At 44.6% G+C, this 27,006-nt stretch overlaps 1 protein-coding gene across 2 annotated transcripts; it reads left to right on the top strand.

The window, feature by feature from the left end:
* Positions 1-78: 78 nt before the first annotated feature.
* LOC129823899 (synuclein-like) lies at positions 79-24,357 on the top strand. Of its 2 annotated transcripts, XM_055883025.1 has the most exons (6): positions 79-566; positions 16,687-16,728; positions 16,814-16,905; positions 19,418-19,441; positions 21,828-21,872; positions 22,038-24,357. In XM_055883025.1, the coding sequence occupies exons 1-6, from the start codon at positions 446-448 to the stop codon at positions 22,056-22,058; spliced, it is 345 nt and encodes a 114-aa protein (XP_055739000.1). In that variant the 5' UTR covers positions 79-445; the 3' UTR covers positions 22,059-24,357. The 2 variants fall into 2 exon arrangements, with proteins under 2 accessions (XP_055739000.1, XP_055739088.1); XM_055883113.1 differs by lacking the exon at positions 19,418-19,441 and having other exon boundaries at positions 82-566.
* Positions 24,358-27,006: the final 2,649 nt, after the last annotated feature.

Genomic DNA, 27,006 nt, shown 5'->3' with positions numbered 1-27,006 from the left:
GAGAGAGAAAGAGAGAGAGAGAGAGAGAGAGGGGAGGGGAGGGGTTGGCTGCAGCGTGACTTAAATATGCTGCAGCAACCAGCAGGTTCTGTCTTTCTGTCCATCGTTCTCTCCATCACATGCACACCTGCTTCCTCTTAATTTCTCCTCACACTTTCTCTTCTCTCTCTGTCCGCTCAGTCTCTCTCTCCTCTTCTCTCTCAGTCTGCATCCTGTAGCCCTGAAGTGCAGTCCTCCCTCTCTCTCTATCGCGCTCTCTCTCTCTCTCTCTCTCTCTCTCTCTCTCCATCGCTCTCTCTGCACCACTGTTGGAGGAGGAGTCACTGACACACACACTCTCTTTCTCACACACAACCTCTCTCACACACAGTCTGTGTGACCAGCCCAGCCAGCAGCCAGCAGGCCCGTTTCAGAGCAGGGAAGCCCAGGAGAGACCTATCCCAGGATGGATGTACTGATGAAGGGGTTCAGCATGGCCAAGGAGGGGGTGGTGGCCGCTGCGGAGAAGACCAAGGCTGGGGTGGAGGGTGCAGCCGCTAAGACCAAGGAGGGTGTCATGTATGTAGGTAAGTGTACCCACAGCACCGCAATGAGTGTGTGAGTGTGTGTGTGGGCATGATAAAGGTGTCCCATGGGTACACCAGTCTGGGACAGTAACAGTGAGGAAGGGGGAGGGGATGGGGTTGCCAAGGAACAGAGGCAGAATACTGCAGAACTGGTGCAGAGAGAACGAGGAGGAGAGAGGGACAGAAAGAAAGAGATGGGGTGTGGTAGAGACATGGATGAAGAAAATAGTAAAGGGACAGAGGAAGACATGGAGTGAAGGAATCAGATTAAGAGAGGAGTATAGAGAGGAGAAGAGAGAGGGGGATAGAGAGGATAGAGAGAATAGAGAGGAGGAGAGAGAGAGAGAGAGAGAGAGAGAGAGAGAGAGAGAGAGAGAGAGAGAGAGAGAGAGAGAGAGAGAGAGAGAGAGAGAGAGGATAGAGAGGATACAGAGGAGGAGAGAGAGGGAGAGGATAGGGAGGATAGAGAGTAGGATAGAGATGAACGAGAGAATAGAGAGGAGGAGGAGAGAGAGAGAGTGTGTGAGAGAGAGGGGGGGATACAGAGGAGGATAGAGATGATAGAGAGGATAGAGAGGAGGGGAGAGAGAGAGAGAGAGAGAGAGAGAGAGAGAGAGAGAGAGAGAGAGAGAGAGAGAGAGAGAGAGAGAGAGAGAGAGAGAGAGAGAGAGAGAGAGAGAGAGAGAGAGAGAGAGAGAGAGGATAGAGAGAATAGAGAGGAGGAGAGAGAGAGGATAGAGATGATAGAGATGATAGCGAGGAGGATAGAGAGGATAGGGATGATAGAGATGAGGATAGAGATGATAGAGAGAATAGAGAGAATAGAGAGGAGGAGGAGAGAGAGAGGATAGAGATGATAGAGATGATAGCGAGGAGGATAGAGAGGATAGAGATGATAGAGATGAGGATCGAGATGATAGAGAGAATAGAGAGGAGGATGAGATAAAGAGAGAGGATAGAGAGAATAGAGAGAGGAGGGGAGAGAGGGGAAGATGTAGTGTGACATTGGTGGGACTGCAGCCGTTCATAAGAGCGCTATAACATGTTATAACCTAGATAAGACCATGCCAAGGCTGCTACCACCAGACAATTAGACAGGGTCCACAGTACTGTGAGAGGTTGATTCTGTGAGAAGGGATTCACCAGTGTGTGTGTGAGTGTGTATGTGCGTCACTGCTCAAGGTTAGCCTGTGTGAGGGCCAAAGGGTTTGCGCTAGGAACAGGGTACACACACACAGGCTTGTGCATCCCTGACCCCTCAGTCTGACAGCTAAAGCTAACACTACAGAATAACGGGATGGAACCTGGTGGAACATGTGTGTGTGTGTGTTTTTATTATTTGTGAGTGGCAGGGTGGGGGGGGCAAGGATCAGCTGAGCATTGCAGCAATCCTCTCTTCCTGGTGTGTGTGTGTGTGTGTGTGTGTGTGTGTGTGTGTGTGTGTGTGTGTGTGTGTGTGTGTGTGTGTGTGTGTGTGTGTGTGTGTGTGTGTGTGTGTGTGTGTGTGTGTGTGTGTGTGTGTGTGTGTGTGTGTGTGTCCACGCATGCTGCAGGCCAGTGTGTGACTGCTGATGACTAACTACCCTGCAGCCAGGGAACAGACAGAGGGAGCGACTGGAAGAGAGAAATAGAGGGGGGGTGCAATTACATTTATTGGCTCAGTTCAATGTTCATACGTAGCCAAATCAATGACGATTTATACTGAACAAAAATATAAATGCAACATGCAACAATTTCTACGATTTTACTGAGTTACAGCTCATAGAAGGAAATCAGTCAATTGAAATTAATTCATTAGGCCATAATCTATGGATTTCACATGGCTGGGAGTACAGATATGCATCTGTTGGTCACAGATACCTTGTAAAAAATGGGCCTCACAATTACCCTCAGGAACTCATCACGGTATTTCTGTGCGTTGTCCGTAGCTTATGTCTGCCCGTACCATAACCCCACTGCCACCATGGGGAGCTCTGTTCACAACGTTGACATCAGCAAACTGCTCGTCCACATGACGGAATACACGTGGTCTGCCATTGTGAGGTCAGTTGAACGTACTGCCAAATTCTCTAAAATGACATTGGAGGCGGCTTATGGTAGAGAAATTAACATTCAATTCTCTAGCAACAGCTTTGTTGGACATTCCTGCAGTCAGCAGGCCAATTGCACACTCCCTCAAAACTTGAGACATCTGTGGCCTTGTGTTGTGTGACAACACTGCACATTTTAGAGTGGCCTTTCATTGTCCCCAGCACAAGTGGCACCCGTGTAAGTAGCATGCTGGTTAGTCAACTTCTTGATATGCCACACCTGTCAACTGGATGGATTATTTTACTAACGAGAAATGCTCCCTAACAGGGATGCAAACTAATTTGTGAACAAAATTCTAGATACATTTCTGGAATCTTTTATTTCAGCTCTGTCACGTTCCTGACCTATTTCTGTTGGTTTGTTGTATGTGTTAGTTGGTCAGGACGTGAGTTTGGGTGGGCATTCTATGTTGTCTGTTTCTATGTTGGTTTATGGTTGCCTGGTATGGCTCTTAATTAGAGGCAGGTGTTTGGCGTTCCTCTAATTGAGAGTCATATTTAGGTAGGTTGTTTCACAGTGTTCGTTGTGGGTGGTTGTCTCCTGTGTCAGTGTTTGTCGCACCATATGGGACTGTTCGGTTTGTTTGTTCATCATTATTTTATGTGTAGGCTATTTTCCCTGTTCGTGCGTTCTTCGTGTTTATGTAAGTTCGTCGTCCAGGTCTGTCTACTCCGTTTGTTATTTTGTTTATTAGTCAAGTGTATTTCGTTTTCGTGTTTTTCCATCTTTACTTTAATAAATATTATGTCTTCACAATCCGCTGCATTTTGGTTCGGATGAAGAGGAGGAGGACAACCGTTACAAGCTCTTGAAACATGGAACCATCACTTTACGTGTTGTGATTATCTTTTTGTTCTGTGTACATTTAAAAGAGCGAGAGAGAGAGAGAGAGAATAGACCCTGGAGTTACGTCATTGAGCTGGCTGCTTCCCACCCCATAGCTTAGAGATGAACAGATGGAGAAAGAGATGGATAGATCGAGAGAGGTTCGGTGAAGGGGGTGCTTACATTTGTGTAACCTGTACAAGTGTGTGGTGAGGAAATGTATTTTGTGGATATCCCACTCCGAGAGATCAGCCATTATTCAGCAATTAGGGTTAAGTACCTTGCCCAAGGGCAGATCGACAGATTTATTTCACCTTATAACTTCACTGGTGACCTTTCGGTTACTGGCCCAATACTCTTACCACTATTATACCTGCCTGTTCATGTTCCTGAAAACCTATTGTATCTACACATTAAAAAAAGACAGTTCCTCAAATGGAAGGGTGATGGTTCTATGTGGAACCGTAATGACTCTTTTAGTGATCATTTAAATGTAGGGCCAACAGCTCAATAGAATATTTTGGGGCGTGGTTTACTCAAGCTCTTTTTGTGCACCCGTGAATGAGAGTGTCATTCCAGTTTATCTAATGTGTTGTGTTATGCTGTCAATCGTCATGCAAGTTTATGGCTATTGACAATGTCCTGTGAAAGATTTGAATATGGCTTTGTGTCAATAAAGGTTTCTTTATTGCATCATACAAGTTCCATTTAGAACCTTATGTGCAAGGTTCTTTATAGAACCTTCAAAAAGCGTTCTTTACAGTGCCAAAAATGGATGCGCTATGGTTACAAGCCAAAGAACCCTTATTTGGCACTATGTATGTATATATATATTTATTTTAACTTGTGTGTGTAATCTATCAACTGAGACTGCAGATGTCAGCAGAGTGTGTGTGTGTGTGTGTGTGTGTGTGCGTGCGTGCGTGCGTGTGTCAGGGCGCCAGGACCCAGGGGGAGCAGAGTTGATCCAATCAAAACAAATCATGTATGGATTATTACTTCTATCACAAAATGCAATGCAATTTTACCCAGAATGCAACTCCTCTCTAACTAGGTCATCCACTCAAAGCTTACTGGAGCAGAAGTGTGCATGCGCGTGTGCGTGCGTGTGCGTGTGTGTGTGCGCTCATATGCGTATGGCCATTTCACAGGTCATTGGCTGCAGAGGTGCTCTCTTTCAGGGGTATACCCTGCTGCTAAACAGCTAGAAAAAGAACACTGTATTGGTTTGGATACTGTAGACTAGGGATGGGCAACTAATGGGGGTGGGGGCCACAAAAAATCTGAACTCATCATGAGGGTCCGCAATATGTACCCAGATCCATACCCACACATAAAGTCAGCGTTTGGGGGCCCTAAGTTAAATTTTGTAAAACATTTTAGCGGCCCCCCTCTTGACAGGGAGAAAAAACCTTTACATGTTAAAGTTAATTTCCTGGAATTCTACTTATTTTGCCATGGGCGGGAGACAATGTTTTCCTTTTGCCATGGGCGGGAGACAATGTTTTCATTTTGCCATGGGCGGGAGACAAAATTTTCCTTTTGCCATGGGCGGGAGACAATGTTTTCATTTTGCCATGGGCGGGAGGTAATGTTTTCATTTTGCCATGGGCTGGAGACAATGTTTTCATTTTGCCATGGGCGGGAGATAATGTTTTCATTTTGCCATGGGCTGGAGATAATGTTTTCATTTTGCCATGGGCTGGAGATAATGTTTTCATTTTGCCATGGGCTGGAGATAATGTTTTAATTTTGCCATGGGCTGGAGACAATATTTTCATTTTGCCATGGGCTGGAGACAATGTTTTTATTTTGCCATGGGCGGGAGACAATGTTTTCATTTTGCCATGGGCTGGAGATAATGTTTTCATTTTGCCATTGGCTGGAGATAATGTTTTCATTTTGCCATGGGCTGGAGATAATGTTTTCATTTTGCCATGGGCTGGAGATAATGTTTTCATTTTGCCATGGGCTGGAGATAATGTTTTTCAGTTTTGAACATGATATCTGTGATTAACAAAATCAACAAAATCGGTAATTTGACCATTATTGCTACAAGTTTAGTTAGCTGGCTAGGCTAACTTACAGATCTAAAACATGTTAGCTGACATAGGCTAATTGAGTGACTGTCAGTGACGGACATAACAAGAGAAAGACTGCTGATGCACAACCACATTCAGAACAGCCTTTTGTATTCTAATATTCTAACACTCAACATTAAGTTGAAAGCCCGACTGAGTTCCAAAAAAGAAAAAAATTGGAAATTGATCTCTGCCAGTTGTCCATCCCTGTCATAGATAATCCAATATATTTCCATTGTCAAATACATTTTTCAATATCTATATACTAGACTGATTTCCCAAAAGCATATATTTATATTATTATAGAATTTGGGGGTAAATTGATAAGCAGGCCTACAAAAGGGGGGCCGTCGGTTGCCCATACCTGCTGTCGACAGACAGACGGTCACGCACTCACTGTAACTGCGGTCCTCCTCCTCTTCGACCGAAAAGGAGGAGTATTGAGGGAACCAAGGCGCAGTGGAGTTTGAACACATATTTATTAACGAAAAAACACGAACTTGAATAAACTAACAAAACAACAAACGGTGTAGACAGACCTAGACGACGAACTTACATGAAACAAGAAGAACGCACGAATAGAGAAAACAGGCTACACAAAAACAACGATGAACAAAACAAACCGAAAACAGTCCCGTGTGGTGCAACGACATACACAAACACGGAAGACAATCACCCACAACGAACACTGTGACAACGCCTACCTAAATATGACTCTTAATTAGAGGAACGCCAAACACCTGCCTCTAATTAAGAGCCATACCAGGCAACCCAAAACCAACACAGAAACAGAAAACATAGAATGCCCACCCAACCTCACGTCCTGACCAACTAACACACATAACAACTAACATAAATAGGTCAGGAACGTGACATTACCCCCCCCATAAGGTGCGAACTCCGGGCGCACCAGCACAAAGTCTAGGGGAGGGTCTGGGTGGGCATCTAACCATGGTGGTGGCTCAGGCTCCGGGCGAGGTCCCCACCCCACCATAATCCATCCTAGCTTCCATCTCCCTCTAAGAATGTCCACCCTCCTTTTACCCCCACAAAATCTTCTTAGTAACATCACTAATAGGGACAGCACCGGGACAGAGAGATAGATCAAGACAGAGGGATAGATAAGAATATAGAGGTAGATCAAGATAGAGAGGGAGATAATGATAGAGGGGCAACTCCGGACTGAAAGGCAGCTCCGGACAGAGAGACAGCTCTGGACTGAGGGGCAGTTCTGGGTAAATAGCCGTTTCTGGCTGAAGGGCAGCTCATGGCTGACTGACGGCTCTCGACGCTCATGGCTGGCTGACGGCTCTCGACGCTCATGGCTGGCTGACGGCTCTCGACGCTCATGGCAGGCTGACGGCTCTCGACGCTCATGGCAGGCTGACGGCTCTCGACGCTCATGGCAGGCTGACGGCTCTCGACGCTCATGGCAGGCTGACGGCTCTCGACGCTCATGGCAGGCTGACGGCTCTCGACGCTCATGGCAGGCTGACGGCTCTCGACGCTCATGGCAGGCTGACGGCTCTCGACGCTCATGGCTCTCTGACGGCTCTGGCTGCTCATGGCTCGCTGGCGGCTCTGGCAGATCCTGTCTGGTTGGCGGCTCTGGCAGATCCTGTCTGGTTGGCGGCTCTGGCAGATCCTGTCTGGTTAGCGGCTCTGGCAGATCCTGTCTGGTTGGCGGCTCTAGCGGCTCCTGTCTGGCGGGCGGCTCTAGCGGCTCCTGTCTGGCGGACGGCTCTAGCGGCTCCTGTCTGGCGGACGGCTCTGTAGGCTCATGGCAGACGGGCGGCTTTGCAGGCTCAATGCAGACGGGCGGCTTTGCAGGCTCAATGCAGACGGATGGCTCAGACGGCGCTGGGGAGACGGATGGCTCAGATGGCGCTGGGGAGACGGATGGCTCAGATGGCGCTGGGGAGACGGATGGCTCAGATGGCGCTGGGGAGACGGATGGCTCTGGCCGGATAAGGCGCACTGTAGACCTGGTGCGTGGTGCCGGAACTGGAGGCACCGGGCTAAGGATACGCACCTTCCTACTAGTGCGGGGAGCAGGGACAGGGCACACTGTACTCTCAAAGCCCACTCTATACCTGGTGCGAGGTACCGGCACTGGTGACACCGGGCTGAGGACAAGCACATCAGGATTAGTAGGGGGAGAAGATACAGTGTGTACAGGGCTCTGGAGACGCACAGGAGGCTTAGTGCGTGGTGCCGGAACTGGAGGCACCGGGCTAGATACACGCACTACAGGGAGAGTGCGTGGAGGAGGAACAGGGCTCAGGAGACGCACTGGTAGCCTAGTGCGTAGTGTAGGCACTGTAGGTACTAGGCTGGGGCGGGGAGGTGGCGCCGGAAATACCGGACCGTGGAGGCGTACTGGCACTCTTGAGCATTGAGCCTGCCCAACCTTACCTGGTTGAATGCTCCCGGTCGCCCGACCAGTGCGGGGAGGTGGAATAACCCGCACCGGCCTATGTAGGCGAACCGGGGAAACCATGCGTAAGGCAGGTGCCATGTATGCCGGCCCGAGGAGACGCACTGGAGACCAGACGCATTGAGCCGGCCTCATGACACCTGGCTCAATACCCAATCTAGCCCTACCAGTGCGGGGAGGTGGAATAACCCGGACTGGGCTATGCACTCGTACAGGAGACACCGTGCGCTCTAACTGCGTAACACGGCGCCTGCCAGTACTCCCGCTCTCCACGGTAAGCCTGGGAAGTGGGCGCAGGTCTCCTACCTGCCCTTGGCCCACTACCTCTTAGCCCCCCCCCCAAGAAATTTTTGGGTGTTACTCACGGGCTTTTTGGGCTTCCGTGCCAGACACGTTCCCTCATAACTCCGGTTCCTCTCTCCGGTAGCCTCTGCTCTCCTCAGTGCCTCCAGCTGTTCCCATGGGAGGCGATCCCTACCAGCCAGGATCTCCTCCCATGTGTAGCAACCTTTCCCGTCCAATATATCGTCCCAAGTCCATTCCTCCTTCTTTTCCTGTCCCTTACTCCATTTACTCCGCTGCTTGGCTCTGGAATGGTGGGTGATTCTGTAACAGCGGTCCTCCTCCTCTTCGACCGAAAAGGAGGAGTATTGAGGGAACCAAGGCGCAGTGGAGTTTGAACACATATTTATTAACGAAAAAACACGAACTTGAATAAACTAACAAAACAACAAACGGTGTAGACAGACCTAGACGACGAACTTACATGTAACAAGAAGAACGCACGACTAGAGAAAACAGGCTACACAAAAACAACGATGAACAAAACAAACCGAAAACAAACCGAAAACAGTCCTGTGTGGTGAAGACAATCACCCACAACGAACACTGTGACAACGCCTACCTAAATATGACTCTTAATTAGAGGAACGCCAAACACCTGCCTCTAATTAAGAGCCATACCAGGCAACCCAAAACCAACACAGAAACAGAAAACATAGAATGCCCACCCAACCTCACGTCCTGACCAACTAACACACATAAGAACTAACATAAATAGGTCAGGAACGTGACACTCACACTGTACGAATCCTCATGCACACACACACACACACACACACACACACAGGAAGTTGTGTAAAATAAAATGAAATGAACACTGAGAGTGTTAAATCAACATTGAAAGTGTTGAATCTGTGGACCCATATAAACACTGGAAAAATGTTAAGTTAACACATAGCTTAGTGTACAGACTTAGAGCCTTGCCTTTTGAGTAAATTGTAGCGTTACCACCCATGACTGTATTTGTTAGTGACAGAGACCTGGTTGTTGTATTCATTCATTTTAAGTCCTATGGATTTCACCAAGTGAGATCCTAAGTCACTATGTTATCAAAACAATGAATAAATACAACCCAATACCATATGTATATGGAGGGCCTAGTTTTACCCCAATAGAGGTGGTTGAAACTCATACCCACAAAGAAAAGAGGACCAAGGCACTCTTCATATAATTAATTAAAATGCCTTTATTAGTATGGCATGTTCAATAGAAACAAAGTTTTGAAAATCCGACGCGTTTCGGCTGCATGGCCTTCGTCAGGGTGTACAAAACAATAATACAATGTCCTCTTTTGAACAGCTTTGCCAAAAGCATTTTAATTAATTGTATGAAGAGTGCCTTGGTCCTCCTTTCTTTTTGATGACCAATTTACCCCTTTTACCAAAGAGCACCTTCTATCTACCAAAATGTACTATTGTGTACCTTAGTAGCGCTTCCCTTCCTCCTCTCTCTTCATACACATCACGTTGAACCATCACCGCACCATCATATTTATCTGATGAGTTGTGCGTAATAAGACTGAGATTAATCCTGCTGGAAATCACCAACAAGTAATAAGACTGAGATTAATCCTGCTGGAAATCACCAACAAGTAATAAGACTGAGATGAATCCTGCTGGAAAACACCAACAAGTAATAAGACTGAGTTGAATCCTGCTGGAAATCACCAACAAGTAATAAGACTGAGATTAATCCTGCTGGAAATCACCAACAAGTAATAAGACTGAGATGAATCCTGCTGGAAAACACCAACAAGTAATAAGACTGAGATGAATCCTGCTGGAAAACACCAACAAGTAATAAGACTGAGATGAATCCTGCTGGAAAACACCAACAAGTAATAAGACTGAGTTGAATCCTGCTGGAAATCACCAACAAGTAATAAGACTGAGATTAATCCTGCTGGAAATCACCAACAAGTAATAAGACTGAGTTGAATCCTGCTGGAAAACACCAACAAGTAATAAGACTGAGATGAATCCTGCTGGAAAACACCAACAAGTAATAAGACTGAGATGAATCCTGCTGGAAAACACCAACAAGTAATAAGACTGAGATGAATCCTGCTGGAAAACACCAACAAGTAATAAGACTGAGATGAATCCTGCTGGAAAACACCAACAAGTAATAAGACTGAGATGAATCCTGCAGGAAAACACCAACAAGTAATAAGACTGAGATGAATCCTGCAGGAAAACACCAACAAGTAATAAGACTGAGATGAATCCTGCTGGAAAACACCAACAAACACCACATGGCGTAGAGCGAACACAACAAGTTCTCCTGTTGTCACGATCGTCTATGGGTGAGAGAGAGGACCAAGGCGCAGCGTGTGCAAAATACATTCTCTTTTATTTAGAGAAGGGAAAACACGAAACAAACACTGAATACAAACTAAACAAAACAACAAACGACCGTGAAGCTAAAGGACGTAAGTGCATAGACAAGCAACAAACATTCAACATAGACAAGACACTGACCCCTTTACCATACAAAACCCCTAGACAATACAAAAACACATACCTTCCCCATGTCACACCCTGACCTAACTAAAAAACATAAAGAAAACAAAGAATACTAAGGCCAGGGCGTGACACCTGTATTCAAAAAACCAAATTAACACAGTGTTAAATCAACACTGAAATAGGTTGAAACTGTGGACCTATATAGACACCGGAATGGTGTTAAATTAACACACTGCTTAGTGGAAAGCCTTATTTAGATACGCCTGGCTTTTCGAGTACATTGTAGAGTTACCACCAATTACTTTATTTGTTAGTGACAAACAGAGAAGACTGATGGGAGAAGATATAGGAGGTGGTTTCATATCTTTGATACCGTTCCATTCATTCCATTCCAGACATTACAATGAGCCCCTCCTCCTATAGCTCATCCCACCAGCCTCCAATGGTGACAGACACATGGTTATTGCGTTCATCCACTTTCAGTCCTATGGAGTTCCCCAGGTGAGATCCTAAGCAAACATCTTATCATAAAAAATATATGTATTTAAAACAATACCATACCTATTTCATAAGGCCTTATTTTGAGGGCCTACTTTTACGCTAATAGAGGGGCCTGAAACTTCAACTCTAACTAACTGATTGGATTAGTTCAGAAACATTTACAGTACCAGTCAAAAGTTTGGACACACCTACTCATTCAATGGTTTTTCTTTATTTTGACTATTTTCTACATTGTAGAATAATAGTGAAGACATCAAATCTATGAAATAACACATATGGAATCATGTAGTAACCAAAAAAGTGTTAAACATATCAAAATATATTTTATATTTGAGATTCTTCAAAGTAAACATATTTTGCCTTGATGACAGCTTTGCACACTCTTGGAATTCTCTCGACCAGCTTCACCTGGAATGCTGTTCCAAAAATCTTGAAGGAGTTCCCACATATGCTGAGCACTTGTTGGCTGCTTTTCCTTTACTCAGCAGTCCAACTCATCCCAAACCATCTCAATTGGGTTGAGGTCGGGTGATTGTGGAGGCCAGGTCATTTGATGCAACACTCCATCACTTTCCTTCTTGGTCAAATAGCCCTTACACAGCCTGGAGGTATGTTGGTTCATTGTCCTGTTGAAAAACAAATAATAGTGCCACTAAGTGCAAACCAGATGGGATGGCGTATTGCTGCAGAATGCTGTTGTAGCCATGCAGGTTAAGTTTGCCTTGAAGCCTAAATAAATCACTGACAGTGTCATCAGCAATGCACCCACACACCATCACACCTCCTCCTCCATGCTTCACGGTGGGAACCACACATGCAGAGATCATCCGTTCACTTACTCTGTGTCTCACAAAGACAGAGGTTGGAACCAAAAATCTCAAATTTGGATCTATCAGACCAAAGGACAGATTTCCACCAGTCTAATGTCCGTTGCTCGTGTTTCTTGGCCCAAGCAAGTCTCTTCTTCTTATTGGTGTCCTTTAGTAGGGGTTTCTTTGCAGCAATTCAACCAAGAAGGCCTGATTCACACAGTCTCCTCTGGACAGTTGATGGTGAGATGTGTCTGTTACTTGAACTCTGAAGCATTTATTTGGGCTGCAATTTCTGAGGCTGATAACTCTAATGAATTTATCCGTAAAGCAGAGATAACTCTGGGTCTTCCTTTCCTGTGACAATCCGCATGAGAGCCAGTTTCATCATAGCTCTTGATGGTTTTTACGACCGCACTTGAAGAAACTTTCAAAGTTCTTGAAATGTTCTGCATTGACTGACCTTCATGTCTTAAAGTAATGATGGACTGTAGATTCACTTTGCTTATTTGAGCTGTTTTTGGCATAATATGGACTTGGTCTTTTACCAATTAGGGCTATCTTCTGTATACCACCCCTACCTTGTCACAACACAAGTGATTGGCTCAAATCCATTAATAAGGAAAGAAATTCCACAAATTATCTTTTAAAAACTTCATTGGGATCGGGGTCCCTTCCACGGGATGGTTGAGCTAACGTAGGCTAAAACGATTAGCATGAGGTTGTAAGTAACAAGAAAGTTTCCCAGAACATAGACATATCTGATATTGGCAGAAAGCTTAAATTCTTGTTAATCTAACTGCACTGTCCAATTTACAGTAGCTATTACAGTGAAAGAATACCATGCTATTTTTTGAAGAGAGTGAACAATTTTGAACATGAAAAGTTATTAATAAAGAAATTAGGCACACAGTTGGTTTGTTCTTGGTATTATCCTTTAACAGATCTATTGTGTTATATTACATTTCTATAAACATCAAAGTGTTTCCTTTCAAATGGTACCAAGAATATGCATATCCTTGCTTCAGGGCCTGAGCTACAGGCAGTTAGATTTGGGTATGACATTTTAGGCGAAAATTGAAAAAAGTGGCTAATCCTTAACCAGGCCCACCTGCTAATTGAAATGCATTCCGTGTGACTACCTCAAGAAGCTGTTTGAGAGAATGCCAAGAGTGTGCAAAGCTGTCATCAAGGCAAAGGGTGGCTACTTTGAAGAATCTCAAATATAAAATATATTTTGATATGTTTAACACTTTTTTGGTTACTACATAATTTCAAAAGTGTTATTTCATAGTTTTGATGTCTTCACTATTATTCTACAATGTAGAAAATAGTTAAAATTAAGAAAAACCCTTGAATGAGTAGGTGTGACCAAACTTTTGACTGGTACTGTATTTTACGTATCAAATCAAATGTTATTTGTCACACGCGCAGAATACAACAGGTGTAGACCTTACGGTGAAATGCTTACTTAAAAGCCCTTAAACAACAGTTCTTTAAGAAGTTAATAAAAAAATAAAAAATAAGTGTTACGTAAAAAATAGATAAATAGAAAATAAAAGTAACAAATAATTAAACAGCAGCGGTAAAATAACAAGCGAGACTATATACAGAGGGTGCCGGTACAGAGTCAATGTGCAGAGTCACCGGTTAGTCAAGGTAATTGAGGTAATATGTACATGTAGGTAGAGTTATTAAAGAGAGTAGTAGCAGCATAAAAGAGGGGTCTGGGTAGCCCTTTGATTAGCTGTTCAGGAGTCTTATGGCTTGAGGGTAGAAGCTGTTTAGAAGCCTTTTGGACCTAGACGGCACTCTGGTACCGCTTGCTATTCGGTAGTAGAGAGAATAGTCTATGACTCGGATGGCTGTAATTTTTAGGGCCTTCCTCAGACACCGCCTGGTATAGAGGTCCTTGATGGCAGGAAGCTTGGCCCCAGTGATGTACTGGGCCATACGCATTACCCTCTGTAGTGCCTTGCGGTCGGAGGCTGAGCAGTTGCCATGCCAGGCAGTGATGCAGCCAGTTAGGATGCTCTCGATGGTGCAGCTGCAGAACCTTTTGAGGATCTGAGGACTCATGCCAAATCTTTTCAGTCTCCTGATGGGGAATAGGCTTTGTTCACGACTGTCTTAGTGTGTTCGTGTAGCATAAGATGAATCAATCAATCGGTGTACATGCACAAACATAGATATTGAAACAAACAACTCTGAAAATCAACCTGCAATAAAGCATGCTGGGAAATTGATAATGATAGGTGTGGTTTTTGGTTTAAAGTGATGTGTATGAGTTTCAATCCCCTGTATTGATGTTAAACTAGGCCTTGAAAATAAGACATAATGAAATATGTATGGTATTGCATAACATTTTTAAATAAATAACATATTCACTTAGGATGTAATTTGTTGAAGTCTTCAGGACTGTAAATGGATGAATGCAACAAGCGCTAACAAATACAGTCATGGGTGATAACTACAATTTACTTGAAAGGTACTCTGGGAAATATTTGAATAATGTTTTACACTAAGCAGTGTGTTAATTTAACAATGTTCTAGTGTCTATATGGGTCCACAGACGCAACACTTTCAGTGTTGATTTAACACTGTCAATGTTGTTGTTGTTTTTTACACTGGAGAATTTGCTGTGCACAAACACACGTAATAGATAGAAGCTGTACCCAGGAGGGGTGCTCCTCTGACTCAGAGAAGGAGACTTTGTCCTAGCCATGCTGCAATGTGTGTGTGTGCCACTGTGCGTGTTGGTGTGTGTCTGCTGCAGCACTGCGCAGCTCGTCACGTGGCTCACAGAGAGCGAGAAGCGTGCAGGGAGAAAGAGAGAAAGAGGTATGACAGAAAGAAAACGAGAGACAAACGGAGGATAGATGAAGTGAGGCATCTGTAGTTCTGAGAAAGTGTGGAGGAGAGAGAAAGAGGGCGGGAAGAGAGAGAGGTACTGTAGAGAGAGAACGTGAGACTACTCATATCCAATCAACTGTGTGCTATGGAACATGTGTTTTTGTATGTGAAATAGATGTATAATTATACTGGTTATGTGAAATAGACGTATAATTATACTGGTTATGTGAAATAGATATATAATTATACTGGTTATGTGAAATAGATGTATAATTATACTGGTTATGTGAAATAGATATATAATTATACTGGTTATGTGAAATAGATGTATAATTATACTGCTTATGTGAAATAGATGTATAATTATACTGGTTATGTGAAATAGATATATAATTATACTGGTTATGTGAAATAGACGTATAATTATACTGGTTATGTGAAATAGATATATAATTATACTGGTTATGTGAAATAGATGTATAATTATACTGGTTATGTGAAATAGATATATAATTATACTGGTTATGTGAAATAGATATATAATTGTACTGGTTATGTGAAATAGATATATAATTATACTGGTTATGTGAAATAGATATATAATTATACTGGTTATGTGAAATAGATATATAATTGTACTGGTTATGTGAAATAGATGTATAATTATACTGGTTATGTGAAATAGATATATAATTATACTGGTTATGTGAAATAGATGTATAATTATACTGGTTATGTGAAATAAATGTAGAATTATACTGGTTATGTGAAATAGATATATAATTATACTAGTTATGTGAAATAGATGTATAATTGTACTGGTTATGTGAAATAGATATATAATTATACCGTTTTTTGCTGGATTTGCTCGTGCATCATCCCTGTAGGCTCTCTCTTTCTCTCCATCCCCCCTCCCTCTATCTATTTCTCTCTCTATCCCTCCCTTTTTCTTTCCCTCTATCCAGCTGGTTGCATAACGACTATTTAATCAGCCTAGGAATGTATAATACTGTAACGTCAGAGAGAGAGACAAAGAGAGAGAGGGGGGAGGGAGAGAGAGAGGGGGGAGAAGGAGAGAGAAAGAGGGGAGAAGGATAGAGAGAGAGACAAAGAGAGAGAGAGAGGGGGAGAGATAGAGAGGGGGTTGGAGAGAGAGGGGGTGAGAGAGAGGGGGGGAGAAATAGAGAGAGAGGGGGTTAGAGAGAGGGGGAGAAAGAGAGAGAGACAGAGACAGAGAGAGAGAGAGAGAGAGAGAGGGTTGGAGAGAGAGGGAGTGAGAGAGAGGGAGAGAGAAAGAGAAAAGGGAGATAGAGAGGGGGAGAGAGAAAGAGAAAAAGAGAGAGAGGGGGTTGGAGAGAGAGAGAGAGAGAGAGAGAGAGAGAGAGAGAGAGAGAGAGAAAGGGTTGTAGAAAGAAAGGAAGGGGGGAAACTGATATTATGGAGCAGAGGAATCATAAAATAATATCATCCCTTTGGATTTTAAAGTGAGTGACATACAGTGTGCTGCTACTGGGTGGCCAAAAACCTCCTCACCAAATAACTATAATACTTGAAGATGACAGCAGATTTCTGTTTACTGCACTCATTAACACAGTAGTTCGTTCCTAGTCTGTGTTTACATAGTATATCACAAAACTGATGCCTGATCATCCTTCACATATCAATTGCAATATGATTGTAATATACTGATGTGTTGTAATGTCTTTCTGTCCTCAGGTTCAAAGACAAAGGAGGGAATGGACGCAGGGGTAAACATAGGTAAGACACACACACGGACACACATACACACACACACATTATTTGGGGATCTGATTGATGGATAAATTGATCTCTGTGTTGTTAGTTGCTAACCGCGACCAGGCGAACATCGTCGGGGACCCCACTGCTGCTGGAGCTGACCTCTTACAGGGAGGCATGGAGAATACCGGACAAGCGGTGAGTTACTATGACAACAGATGAAAGAATGATTGATCAATTATTAGTGACTGACAGGTCAATGTGAACAAGAATATACAAGTGATCAATCAACACAATAACTGGTAAGGAATGGCAGATTAGGACCGTTGACGTAATACTAGACACAATAACTTGACCTTATCAATCAGGTAGCATCTGAAAGCCCAGGCTTCAGGCCTCGCGAGACTATCAATCAGGTAGCATCTGAAAGCCCAGGCTTCGGGCCTCGCGAGACTATCAATCAGGTAGCATCTGAAAGCCCAGGCTTCGGGCCTCGCGAGACTATCAATCAGGTAGCATCTGAAAGCCCAGGCTTCGGGCCTCGCGAGACTATCAATCAGGTGACACAGCACCCTTTTTCAGTTGAAGGCATTCAGTTGTACAACTGACTAGGTATCCCTCTTCCCCTTTCCCCTTTGAAAGGGTTACAACAGAATAAGAAATGCAACGAGGTTGAGTAACAACAAGGTTGAGTAACAACAAGATTGAATAACAACATAATTGAGTAACGACATGAATGCAGACTCAAAAAGCATAACAGTCAACATCCTTCAGTCGGTGTCAGATGGTCGTGCCATGATGACGCCACAAGAGCAGTCTGTTGTTTCACCACTTGGTGTCGCTATTTCCCACAGTACCGCTGCTCTGATAGAAAGACGGACGGGTGGACATGGACAGAGACCAAGACAGTGACAGAGACAGAGACAGAGACAGAGACAGAGACCTAGACCGAGACGGACAGACGGACAGACAGGGGAATGGCAGCTCCTTTAATAGCCAGTGTTTCAGAAATTCAGGCAGATTAGATTTGATGGTAGCTCTATAATGGTAGACCTGTAACTCACTCCACATTCTCCATATGAATATGTGTTGATGTTGTGTTGCTAACCCTTTGTTGTCATGTTGGTGTTGTGTTGTTGTTGTGTTGTGTTGTGTTGTGTTGGGATGTGTTGATATTGTTGCTGTTGTTGTTGTGTTGGGTTGTGTTGATATTGTTGTTGTGGTGTTGTGTTGTTGGTGTTGTGTTGGTGTTGTGTTGCTGTTGTTGTTGTGGTGTTGTGTTGCGTTGTGTTGGGTTGTTGTTGATATTGTTGGTGTTCTGTTGGTGTTGTGTTGTGTTGATATTGTTGTTATGGTGTTGTGTTGTTGGTGTTGTGTTGGTGTTGTGTTGTTGTTGTGTTGTGTTGTGTTGATGTTGTTGTTGTTGTGTTGTGTTGTGTTGGGTTGTGTTGATATTGTTGGTGTTGTGTTGGGTTGTGTTGTGTTGTGTTGATGTTGTTGTTGTGGTGTTGTGTTGTTGTTGTGTTGGTGTTGTGTTGGTGTTGTGTTGGGTTGATATTGTTGTTGTGGTGTTGTTGTGGTGTTGTGTTGGTGTTGTGTTGGTGTTGTGTTGTTGTTGTGGTGTTGTGTTGTGTTGATGTTGTTGTTGTGGTGTTGTGTTGGTGTTGTGTTGTGTTGTGTTGGGTTGGTGTTGTGTTGTTGGTGTTGTGTTGTTGGTGTTGTGTTGTGTTGTGGTGTTGTGTTGTTGGTGTTGTGTTGTGTGGTGTTGTGTTGTGTTGGTGTTGTGTTGTGTTGTTGGCGTTGTGTTGGTGTTGTTGTTGTTGGTGGTGTTGTGTTGTGTTGTGTTGTTGGTGTTGTGTTGGTGTTGTTGTTGTTGTTGGTGTTGTGTTGGTGTTGTGTTGGTGTTGTGTTGTTGTTGTGTTGCTGTTGTTGTTGTGGTGTTGTGTTGTGTTGGTGTTGTGTTGGGTTGTTGTTGATATTGTTGGTGTTGTGTTGATGTTGTTGTTGTGGTGTTGGTGTTGTGTTGTGTTGGTGTTGTTGTGGTGTTGTGTTGATGTTGTTGATGTTGTTGGTGTTGTGTTGATGTTGTTGGTGTTGTGTTGGGTTGTGTTTTTGTGTTGGTGTTGTGTTGTGTTGGTGTTGTTGTGGTGTTGTGTTGATGTTGTTGTTGTGGTGTTGTGTTGGTGTTGTGTTGTGTTGTGTTGTGTTGGTGGTGTTGTTGTGGTGTTGTGTTGTTGGTGTTGTTGTGGTGTTGTGTTGTGTTGTTGGTGTTGTGTTGTGTTGGTGTTGTGTTGTGTTGTGTTGTTGGCGTTGTGTTGGTGTTGTTGTTGTTGTTGGTGTTGTTGTTGGTGTTGTGTTGCTAACCCTTTGTTGTTGTTGTGTTGGTGTTGTGTTGGTGTTGTGTTGTTGTTGTGTTGCTGTTGTTGTTGTGGTGTTGTGTTGGTGTTGGTGTTGTGTTGCTAACCCTTTGTTGTTGTTGTGTTGGGTTGTGTTGTGTTGGTGTTGTTGTTGTGGTGTTGTGTTGTTGTTGTGTTGGTGTTGTGTTGGGTTGTGTTGTGTTGGTGTTGTTGTTGTGGTGTTGTGTTGTTGTTGTGTTGGTGTTGTGTTGGGTTGTGTTGTGTTGGTGTTGTTGTTGTTGTTGTTGTTGTTGGTGTTGTGTTGCTAACCCTTTGTTGTTGTTGTGTTTGTTTCCTCTGTGTTCCGTTGGTAGGAGGAGCCTCAGCCTGTATACGAGGTGCCTATTGGACAGGAGAAGGAAGGGCGGGTCAGATGTTCTAGGTTATAGTGGGGTGGCTGGCTAGCGAATGCTGCATGATTCATCCTAACATATAGTTCCTAGGTGCATATATGAAGGGCGAATGTGCTTTCAAACACTGACTGGCTAGCGTCCTGTTAGGACCTAAACCATGTTCTAAACCATCTCCTAACCCTCTCCTAACCCTCTCCAAAACCTCTCCTAACCCTCTCCAAAACCTCTCCTAAACCTCTCCTAACCCTCTCTCCAAACCATCTCCAAACCCTCTCCTAACCCTCTCCAAACCCCCTCCTAACCCTCTCCAAACCCTCTCCTAACCCTCTCTCCATAACCATCTCCAAACCCTCTCATAACCCTCTATCCATAACCCTCTCCTAACCCTCTCCTAACCCTCTCCTAACCCTCTCCAAACCCTCTCCTAACCCTCTCCTAACCCTCTCTTCATAACCATCTCCAAACCCTCTCATAACCCTCTCCTAACTCTATCCATAACCCTCTCCTAACCCTCTCCTAACTCTATCCATAACCATCTCCAAACCCTCTCCTAACCCTCTCCGAACTCTATCCATAACCATCTCCAAACCCTCTCCTAACTCTATCCATAACCATCTCCAAACCCTCTCCTAACTCTATCCATAACCATCTCAAAACCCTCTCATAACCCTCTCCTAACTCTATCCATAACCCTCTCCTAACCCTCTCCTAACTCTATCCATAACCCTCTCCTAACCCTCTCCTAACTCTATCCATAACCATCTCCAAACCCTCTCCTAAATCTATCCATAACCATCTCTAACCCCTCTCCTAACCCTCTCCGAACTCTATCCATAACCATCTCCAAACCCTCTCATAACCCTCTCCTAACTCTATCCATAAACCTCTCCTAACCCTCTCCTAACTCTATCCATAACCCTCTCCTAACCCTCTCCTAACTCTATCCATAACCATCTCCAAACCCTCTCCTAAATCTATCCATAACCCTCTATCCATAACCCTCTCCTAACCCTCTCCTAACCCTCTCCTAACCCTCTCCAAACCCCCTCCTAACCCTCTCCTAACCCTCTCTCCATAACCATCTCCAACCCCTCTCATAACCCTCTCCTAACTCTATCCATAACCCTCTCCTAACCCTCTCCTAACTCTATCCATAACCATCTCCAAACCCTCTCCTTACCCTCTCCGAACTCTATCCATAACCATCTCCAAACCCTCTCCTAACTCTATCCATAACCATCTCCAAACCCTCTCCTAACTCTATCCATAACCATCTCAAAACCCTCTCATAACCCTCTCCTAACTCTATCCATAACCCTCTCCTAACCCTCTCCTAACTCTATCCATAACCCTCTCCTAACCCTCTCCTAACTCTATCCATAACCATCTCCAAACCCTCTCCTAAATCTATCCATAACCATCTCTAACCCCTCTCCTAACCCTCTCCGAACTCTATCCATAACCATCTCCAAACCCTCTCATAACCCTCTCCTAACTCTATCCATAACCCTCTCCTAACCCTCTCCTAACTCTATCCATAACCCTCTCCTAACCCTCTCCTAACTCTATCCATAACCATCTCCAAACCCTCTCCTAAATCTATCCATAACCCTCTCCTAACCCTCTCCTAACCCTCTCCTAACCCTCTCCAAACCCTCTCCTAACCCTCTCCTAACCCTCTCTCCATAACCATCTCCAAACCCTCTCATAACCCTCTCCTAACTCTATCCATAACCCTCTCCTAACCCTCTCCGAACTCTATCCATAACCCTCTCCTAACCCTCTCCTAACTCTATCCATAACCATCTCCAAACCCTCTCCTAAATCTATCCATAACCATCTCTAACCCCTCTCCTAACCCTCTCCGAACTCTATCCATAACCATCTCTAACCATGCTGTATCTATAGATAATAACACAGCTTAAGACTGTCTCTATGCATCTCTGGCGTAGCATAGGCATAAACTTATCCTGCGTGGATCTCTCTGGTCTAAGATGCACAGTCAAAATAACAGCGCTTGCTCCTGTTAATAACCGCTGCCTACAAAAATAATGCCTCTGGTTGGGTGGGGGCAACAGTACTTCAGGCCTCAAGGAGGGTGATATCACATCTACTATGCTAGCTATGCCATGCTAACCTCTGCTTCATTAGACACTTCAGCCCAGAGACTGGGACTGAATGGCCCTGTGCTGTACTCAACCCTATCATAAGCCTGTCATAAGCCTGTCATAAGCATGACATAAGCGATAATGTGCTTGATGTAGCTGTGACCTACTCAGTGAGCTAAAGCCTAGAGACCAGGTCTAGGAGCTAACCCAAGTCTTCAGGTCTCAGGAAAGGTTACTCTAATGTAAAATGTCTCCCTCTGTAGGCAGAATATGGTGGAATGGAGCAGGGAGGAGGAGGAGGAGGAGAGGTAAGTGACAAGCAACCACACTATTTCTGTTTCCTTTATGCTGAAGATGGTGATATCATGACATCATTATTTATTATTTCTCTCTCTCTCTCTCTTCTCTCTCGCTCTCTCTCCTTCTCTCTCTCTCTCTCTCTCTCTCTCTCTCTCTCTCTCTCTGACTCTCAGGGCTCTCAGGGCGGCTATTAGTCATTCCAGGGACCTCTTCTCCCCAGCCCTCCGTTGGTCCCTTGCTCCCCTCGCCCTGCTGTTCCAGACTTCCAGATGTTCTACTTATTGTGACTTGATGGAATCGAACCAGATACAGACTCTTCCAGATAACTCTATACGCCTCCTGATACCCCATGAGACCCTCTTCTGCCCCCCCACTGTGTTCTGCCCCGTGTAGCTCCCCGCCTTTGTGTCGTTGCTGTCATGTTGTTACCCCTGGTGTTATATTCTCCCTCACACCTCCCAATACCCTAGAGACCTGCGTGCGCGCACACACACACACACACACACACACACACACACACACACACACACACACACACACACACACACACACACACACACACACACACACACACACACACACACACACACACACACACACAGGGTAGATGTTAGCAGCCGATGGCTAGAAATAGATGTCTGAAAAGGACCCAGGTGTGTGGATATCTGCCTTCGTTGGTGCTCATCAAAAGAGAAGAAGAAGGATTGACCAGATCTGGGCGTGACCTTGTGATGCTCAGAGCGTGCGGTTAGGGTTACCACATCACCACAATTCACAATGTTCCAGCAAGCCGCAGAATTAATGCGGCAAAAATAGACGTTCATCCATAATACGTCGAAATCCAAAAGGAAACTCGAGCCAGCAGACAGCTGCGATGATTATTCAGGATGACAGAACCACAGAGAGATCATATCTGATTGTAGTGTGTGTGTGTGTGTGTGTGTGTGTGTGTGTGTGTGTGTGTGTGTGTGTGTGTGTGTGTGTGTGTGTGTGTGTGTGTGTGTGTGTGTGTGTGTGTGTGTGTGTGTGTGTTAGACTCGTCAGGGGGTTGTCATAGAGTTCGGAGAGGGTTAGGAGAGGGGTTAGAGATGGTTATGGATAGAGTTAGGAGAGGGTTTGGAGATGGTTATGGATAGAGTTAGGAGAGGGTTTGGAGATGGCTATGGATAGAGTTCGGAGAGGGTTAGGAGAGGGGTTAGAGGGTGTGTGTGTGTGTGTGTGTGTGTTAGACTCGTCAGGTAGTAGGGCAGTTCAGGAGTGTTCTGTCCACAAGAGGCTGCTGTAGGGACCCGTGCAATGAACAGAGTGTGTGTGTGTGTGTGTGTGTGTGTGTGTGTGTGTGTGTGTGTGTGTGTGTGTGCGTTTGTTGGGTATGTGTGTGTTAGAGTGTGTTTGAGACATGCCAGAAAGCAATACACATGTTCTGTTAGTTAGTGTGTCCCGTGTTAGAAATGACATAGTCTGAGAGGAAGAAAGTTCCTGCAAAGACTGGGAATCACACAACAACAGAAGCTATCAATATACACAGTACTTTACAGTGGATTTGGTCTAGCCTGGGTTAAGTCTGGGTCTAGTTCTGGCCTGGGTTAAGTCTGGGTCTAGTTCTGGCCTGGGCTAAGTCTGGGTCTAGTTCTGGCCTGGGTTAAGTCTGGGTCTAGTTCTGGCCTGGGTCTGCTGGCAGGGTTGGAAGGGATGAAAGCAGAACGCGATATCTGTGGATCCTGATGTTGTGAAGGGAAAAAACCTTGTCATAGTAATACCACCGAGCAATAGTCAGACAGACAGGGGGTTGTCATAGTAACACCACCGAGCAATAGTCAGACAGACAGGGGTTTGTCATAGTAACACCACCGAGCAATAGTCAGACAGACAGGGGTTTGTCATAGTAACACCACCGAGCAATAGTCAGACAGACAGGGGTTTGTCATAGTAACACCACCGAGCAATAGTCAGACAGACAGGGGGTTGTCATAGTAACACCACCGAGCAATAGTCAGACAGACAGGGGGTTGTCATAGTAACACCACTGAGCATTAGTCAGACAGACAGGGGGTTGTCATAGAAGAGCATCCCACACAGGGAACGATTTTTGATTCCAACAAAAAGAGTAAATGGTTAACGACAGCTGCTCCTGTCGTCAACCATCTCAGCCACTCAGAACAGGCCTGGGACAGAGTGTGTGTGTGTGTGTTATTTCTTTGAGACCAATGGAAACTAATGACTGCATGTTGCCTTATTCTGCACTCAAATTCACACACACACACACACACACACACACACACACACACACACACACACACACACACACACACACACACACACACACACACACACACACACACACACACACACACACACACACACAGCACACTCATAAAGCACACAAACAAAAACATAAACACTCCCACACCACGTTGTAGTTGGCATCGAAGCGGACTTGCTGATTTTATAAACAGTACCAGTGAATTAAAGACGGTTTTGTTGAAATCCAAACTTCCGTGTCGTCTTCATTTCTCCATTTGAGTGACTAATTATGATGCAGTTTATAATAGTATGTATGGCCTATGTTACCGTGGAGATATTGTGGTACCATCCTGGATAGTTTTCTTTGCCCTCTGCAAGTCCTAGCAATGTTTTCTGTGTGTGTGTGCGTGCGTGCGTGTGAGTGTTCGTGCCCGCTCCCAGGGGTTTAGCCAAGCTCTTTGTTCTCCTCTACAGGTACACTATGAGGTCACTCCCTCCATCGGCATGCTGGGAGCTGACAGGGAGACAGAGGGGTCAAGAGAGGTCAGGAAGAAAACAAAAAGCCAACTTAGAACCTCTTGCGTCAGTGTTCTAGAACTCCCAGTCTTAGTGTTTTAAATGATCCTTCGGGACGACATATCACCAGCCCAATGTTCCATTCTAACCATGAGATTTCCAAACTGCTCTACACTCTCTGATCCAACGCCAGAGCACATTAAAACAGAGGAGTGTCTTGCCAGGGGTTTAATGGAGAAACACACACAGCCAACACCCCTATGGAATCCACACAAACACAGAGCAGCAATCTAGGGCCAACAACACAATGAGAGAGGGCTGTTGTAAGGAGTGCGTGCTATGTCAGATTTTGTGTCTTTGTGTCCGCTTTTATGGCGATGTTTTGACAGTGAGTCAGAAAGCTTGGTGACCTTTCAGAACATCACATCCAGTATTTCCTGTTTCCCCTGCATATACAGATGTAGGATCATAATTTGAGCCAGTTTGCTACAACATGAAAATACTGCTGAAGCAACAGGAAATGTGAATTATTATAATATTTTTTTGTACTTTACTATACTGTTTTTTATTAACATTTATATTAACCAGTTAAAAACATACACACACGAACAACAACTTACAGATGCACACAAACAACGACTACATCTCATCTGCCCAGACCCACATGCTCACACGCCCATCCCTACTGCCTGGTCACACCCCCATCCCTACTGCCTGCTCACACCCCCATCCCTACTGCCTGGTCACACCCCCATCCCTACTGCCTGGTCACACCCCTATCCCTACTGCCTGGTCAAGCCCCCATCCCTAATGCCTGGTCACACCCCCATCCCTACTGCCTGGTCACACCCCCATCCCTACTGCCTGGTCACACCCCCATCCCTACTGCCTGGTCACACCCCCATCCCTACTGCCTGGTCACACCCCCAACCCTACTGCCTGGTCACACCCCCATCCCTACTGCCTGCTCACACCCCTATCCCTACTGCCTGTTCACACCCCCATCCCTACTGCCTGGTCACACCCCCATCCCTACTGCCTGCTCACACCCCCATCCCTACTGCCTGCGTTATTGTTTGCCACATGGCCTTAAATTGTCCAAATTAGTTTTTTTCGGTCGCCCATACTATTTCAGTAATAAATCATTAGATTTTTCTATTGTGTTATTAATGGAGGATTGATTGATATGCAGGTTATTAGTATATGCTTTTTTTCTAGATAAATGATGAGAAGAGAATCGTCCAGCCCGTTGGGTATATCACTACACTCCTATTTGCTATGTATTAAAATATCAAGACAGACGGATTAAAAGTAGGTTTACATTGTAATACTTCTGACAGCCAACTGTCTAGCTCCACCCATAACTTTTGGACTTTATAGAATTGACTCAATAATCCATGCTTTCTGGGAATGCTGTAAAGTCCAAAAGAAAGGTGAAATATTATGTGGATTATTATAATTAACGACAATGGGGAAATCAAGACTGAAATTTCTAAGTGGAAATTACAAACTTCAGAAGCGTTTTTCAAACTTCAAATACACTACAGGTAAAAAATGTCCTGCATTGCAGGAAAGTTCTCCTGCAACAGGGTGATCAAATGAAGATCCTACATCTGTAATAATGTACTGTATCATGTGCATCTTCACGTAATGAATAATTATTACCTGAATAAGGGTTGTGTGCCTATGTGCTGCACGTATCTGTATATCATATTTGTTCTAACAGTGTTTAATTGAGGGTCCTAATAAAGTTATGAGGCTTCTCTCCCTCTACGGTATTTACAGTTCCACTGCTGGGTTTTTCCATACTGACACCAACAATAAAAGCGGCCTGCATCCTTAGGGGTGTGTGTGACTTGACAGGGGTGTGTGATGAAGGGGTGGCCTCTGTAAGCCTCTCTGCCAACCTCATATAAACCCATGCACACCCACACCCATCCACACACACGCACACTCTCTCACACTCTCTCTCACACACACTCTCTCTCACACACACTCCGACAGAGTGCAGAACACAGAGATGGACTTTCTGAAAGGATCAGGGAAGCAGGTGGATGCAGTGATTGACAAAGCAGGTGAGAAAAAGATATCTGGAAGAGAAGTGGACGATGGTGTTTGTTTACTTGGTTGAATGATGGGGGTCATTCATGTGAAGCATTGATAAGTTTAAACCCTAAAGCACAGCAAAATGGGTTGTTATATGGACTAATGTATAGTTGGGCTTTAATTTAGTGTTCATTTTTGTGTTATCAGCCTTCAAAACGTTCAAACTGGGCTTTGGAATGTTAAACGGCGCTGCAGTTGATGAGTCAACAACATTCTTAAACCAAATAAGTTCATTTTTGAAAAAACTTGGCTCTGTACTTTTTGGCACTGCTCAGA

Source organism: Salvelinus fontinalis, chromosome 1 (assembly GCF_029448725.1).
Source record: "Salvelinus fontinalis isolate EN_2023a chromosome 1, ASM2944872v1, whole genome shotgun sequence".
NCBI lineage: Eukaryota > Metazoa > Chordata > Actinopteri > Salmoniformes > Salmonidae > Salvelinus > Salvelinus fontinalis.
The sequence above is the reverse complement of the archived record's forward strand: the minus strand, read 5'-3'. Positions and strand labels throughout refer to the sequence as shown.

What these genes read in the sequence shown, in the direction of transcription:
- LOC129823899 (XM_055883025.1), top strand. Translation starts at nt 446, where the DNA reads ATGGATGTACTGATGAAGGGGTTCAGCATGGCCAAGGAGGGGGTGGTG. An exon ending in AGCCTCAGCCTGTATACGAG is followed by an intron (nt 19,442 to 21,827) that starts GTGCCTATTGGA and finishes CTCCCTCTGTAG; the next exon opens with GCAGAATATGGTGGAATGGA. An exon ending in GAGGAGGAGGAGGAGGAGAG is followed by an intron (nt 21,873 to 22,037) that starts GTAAGTGACAAG and finishes TCTGACTCTCAG; the next exon opens with GGCTCTCAGGGCGGCTATTA.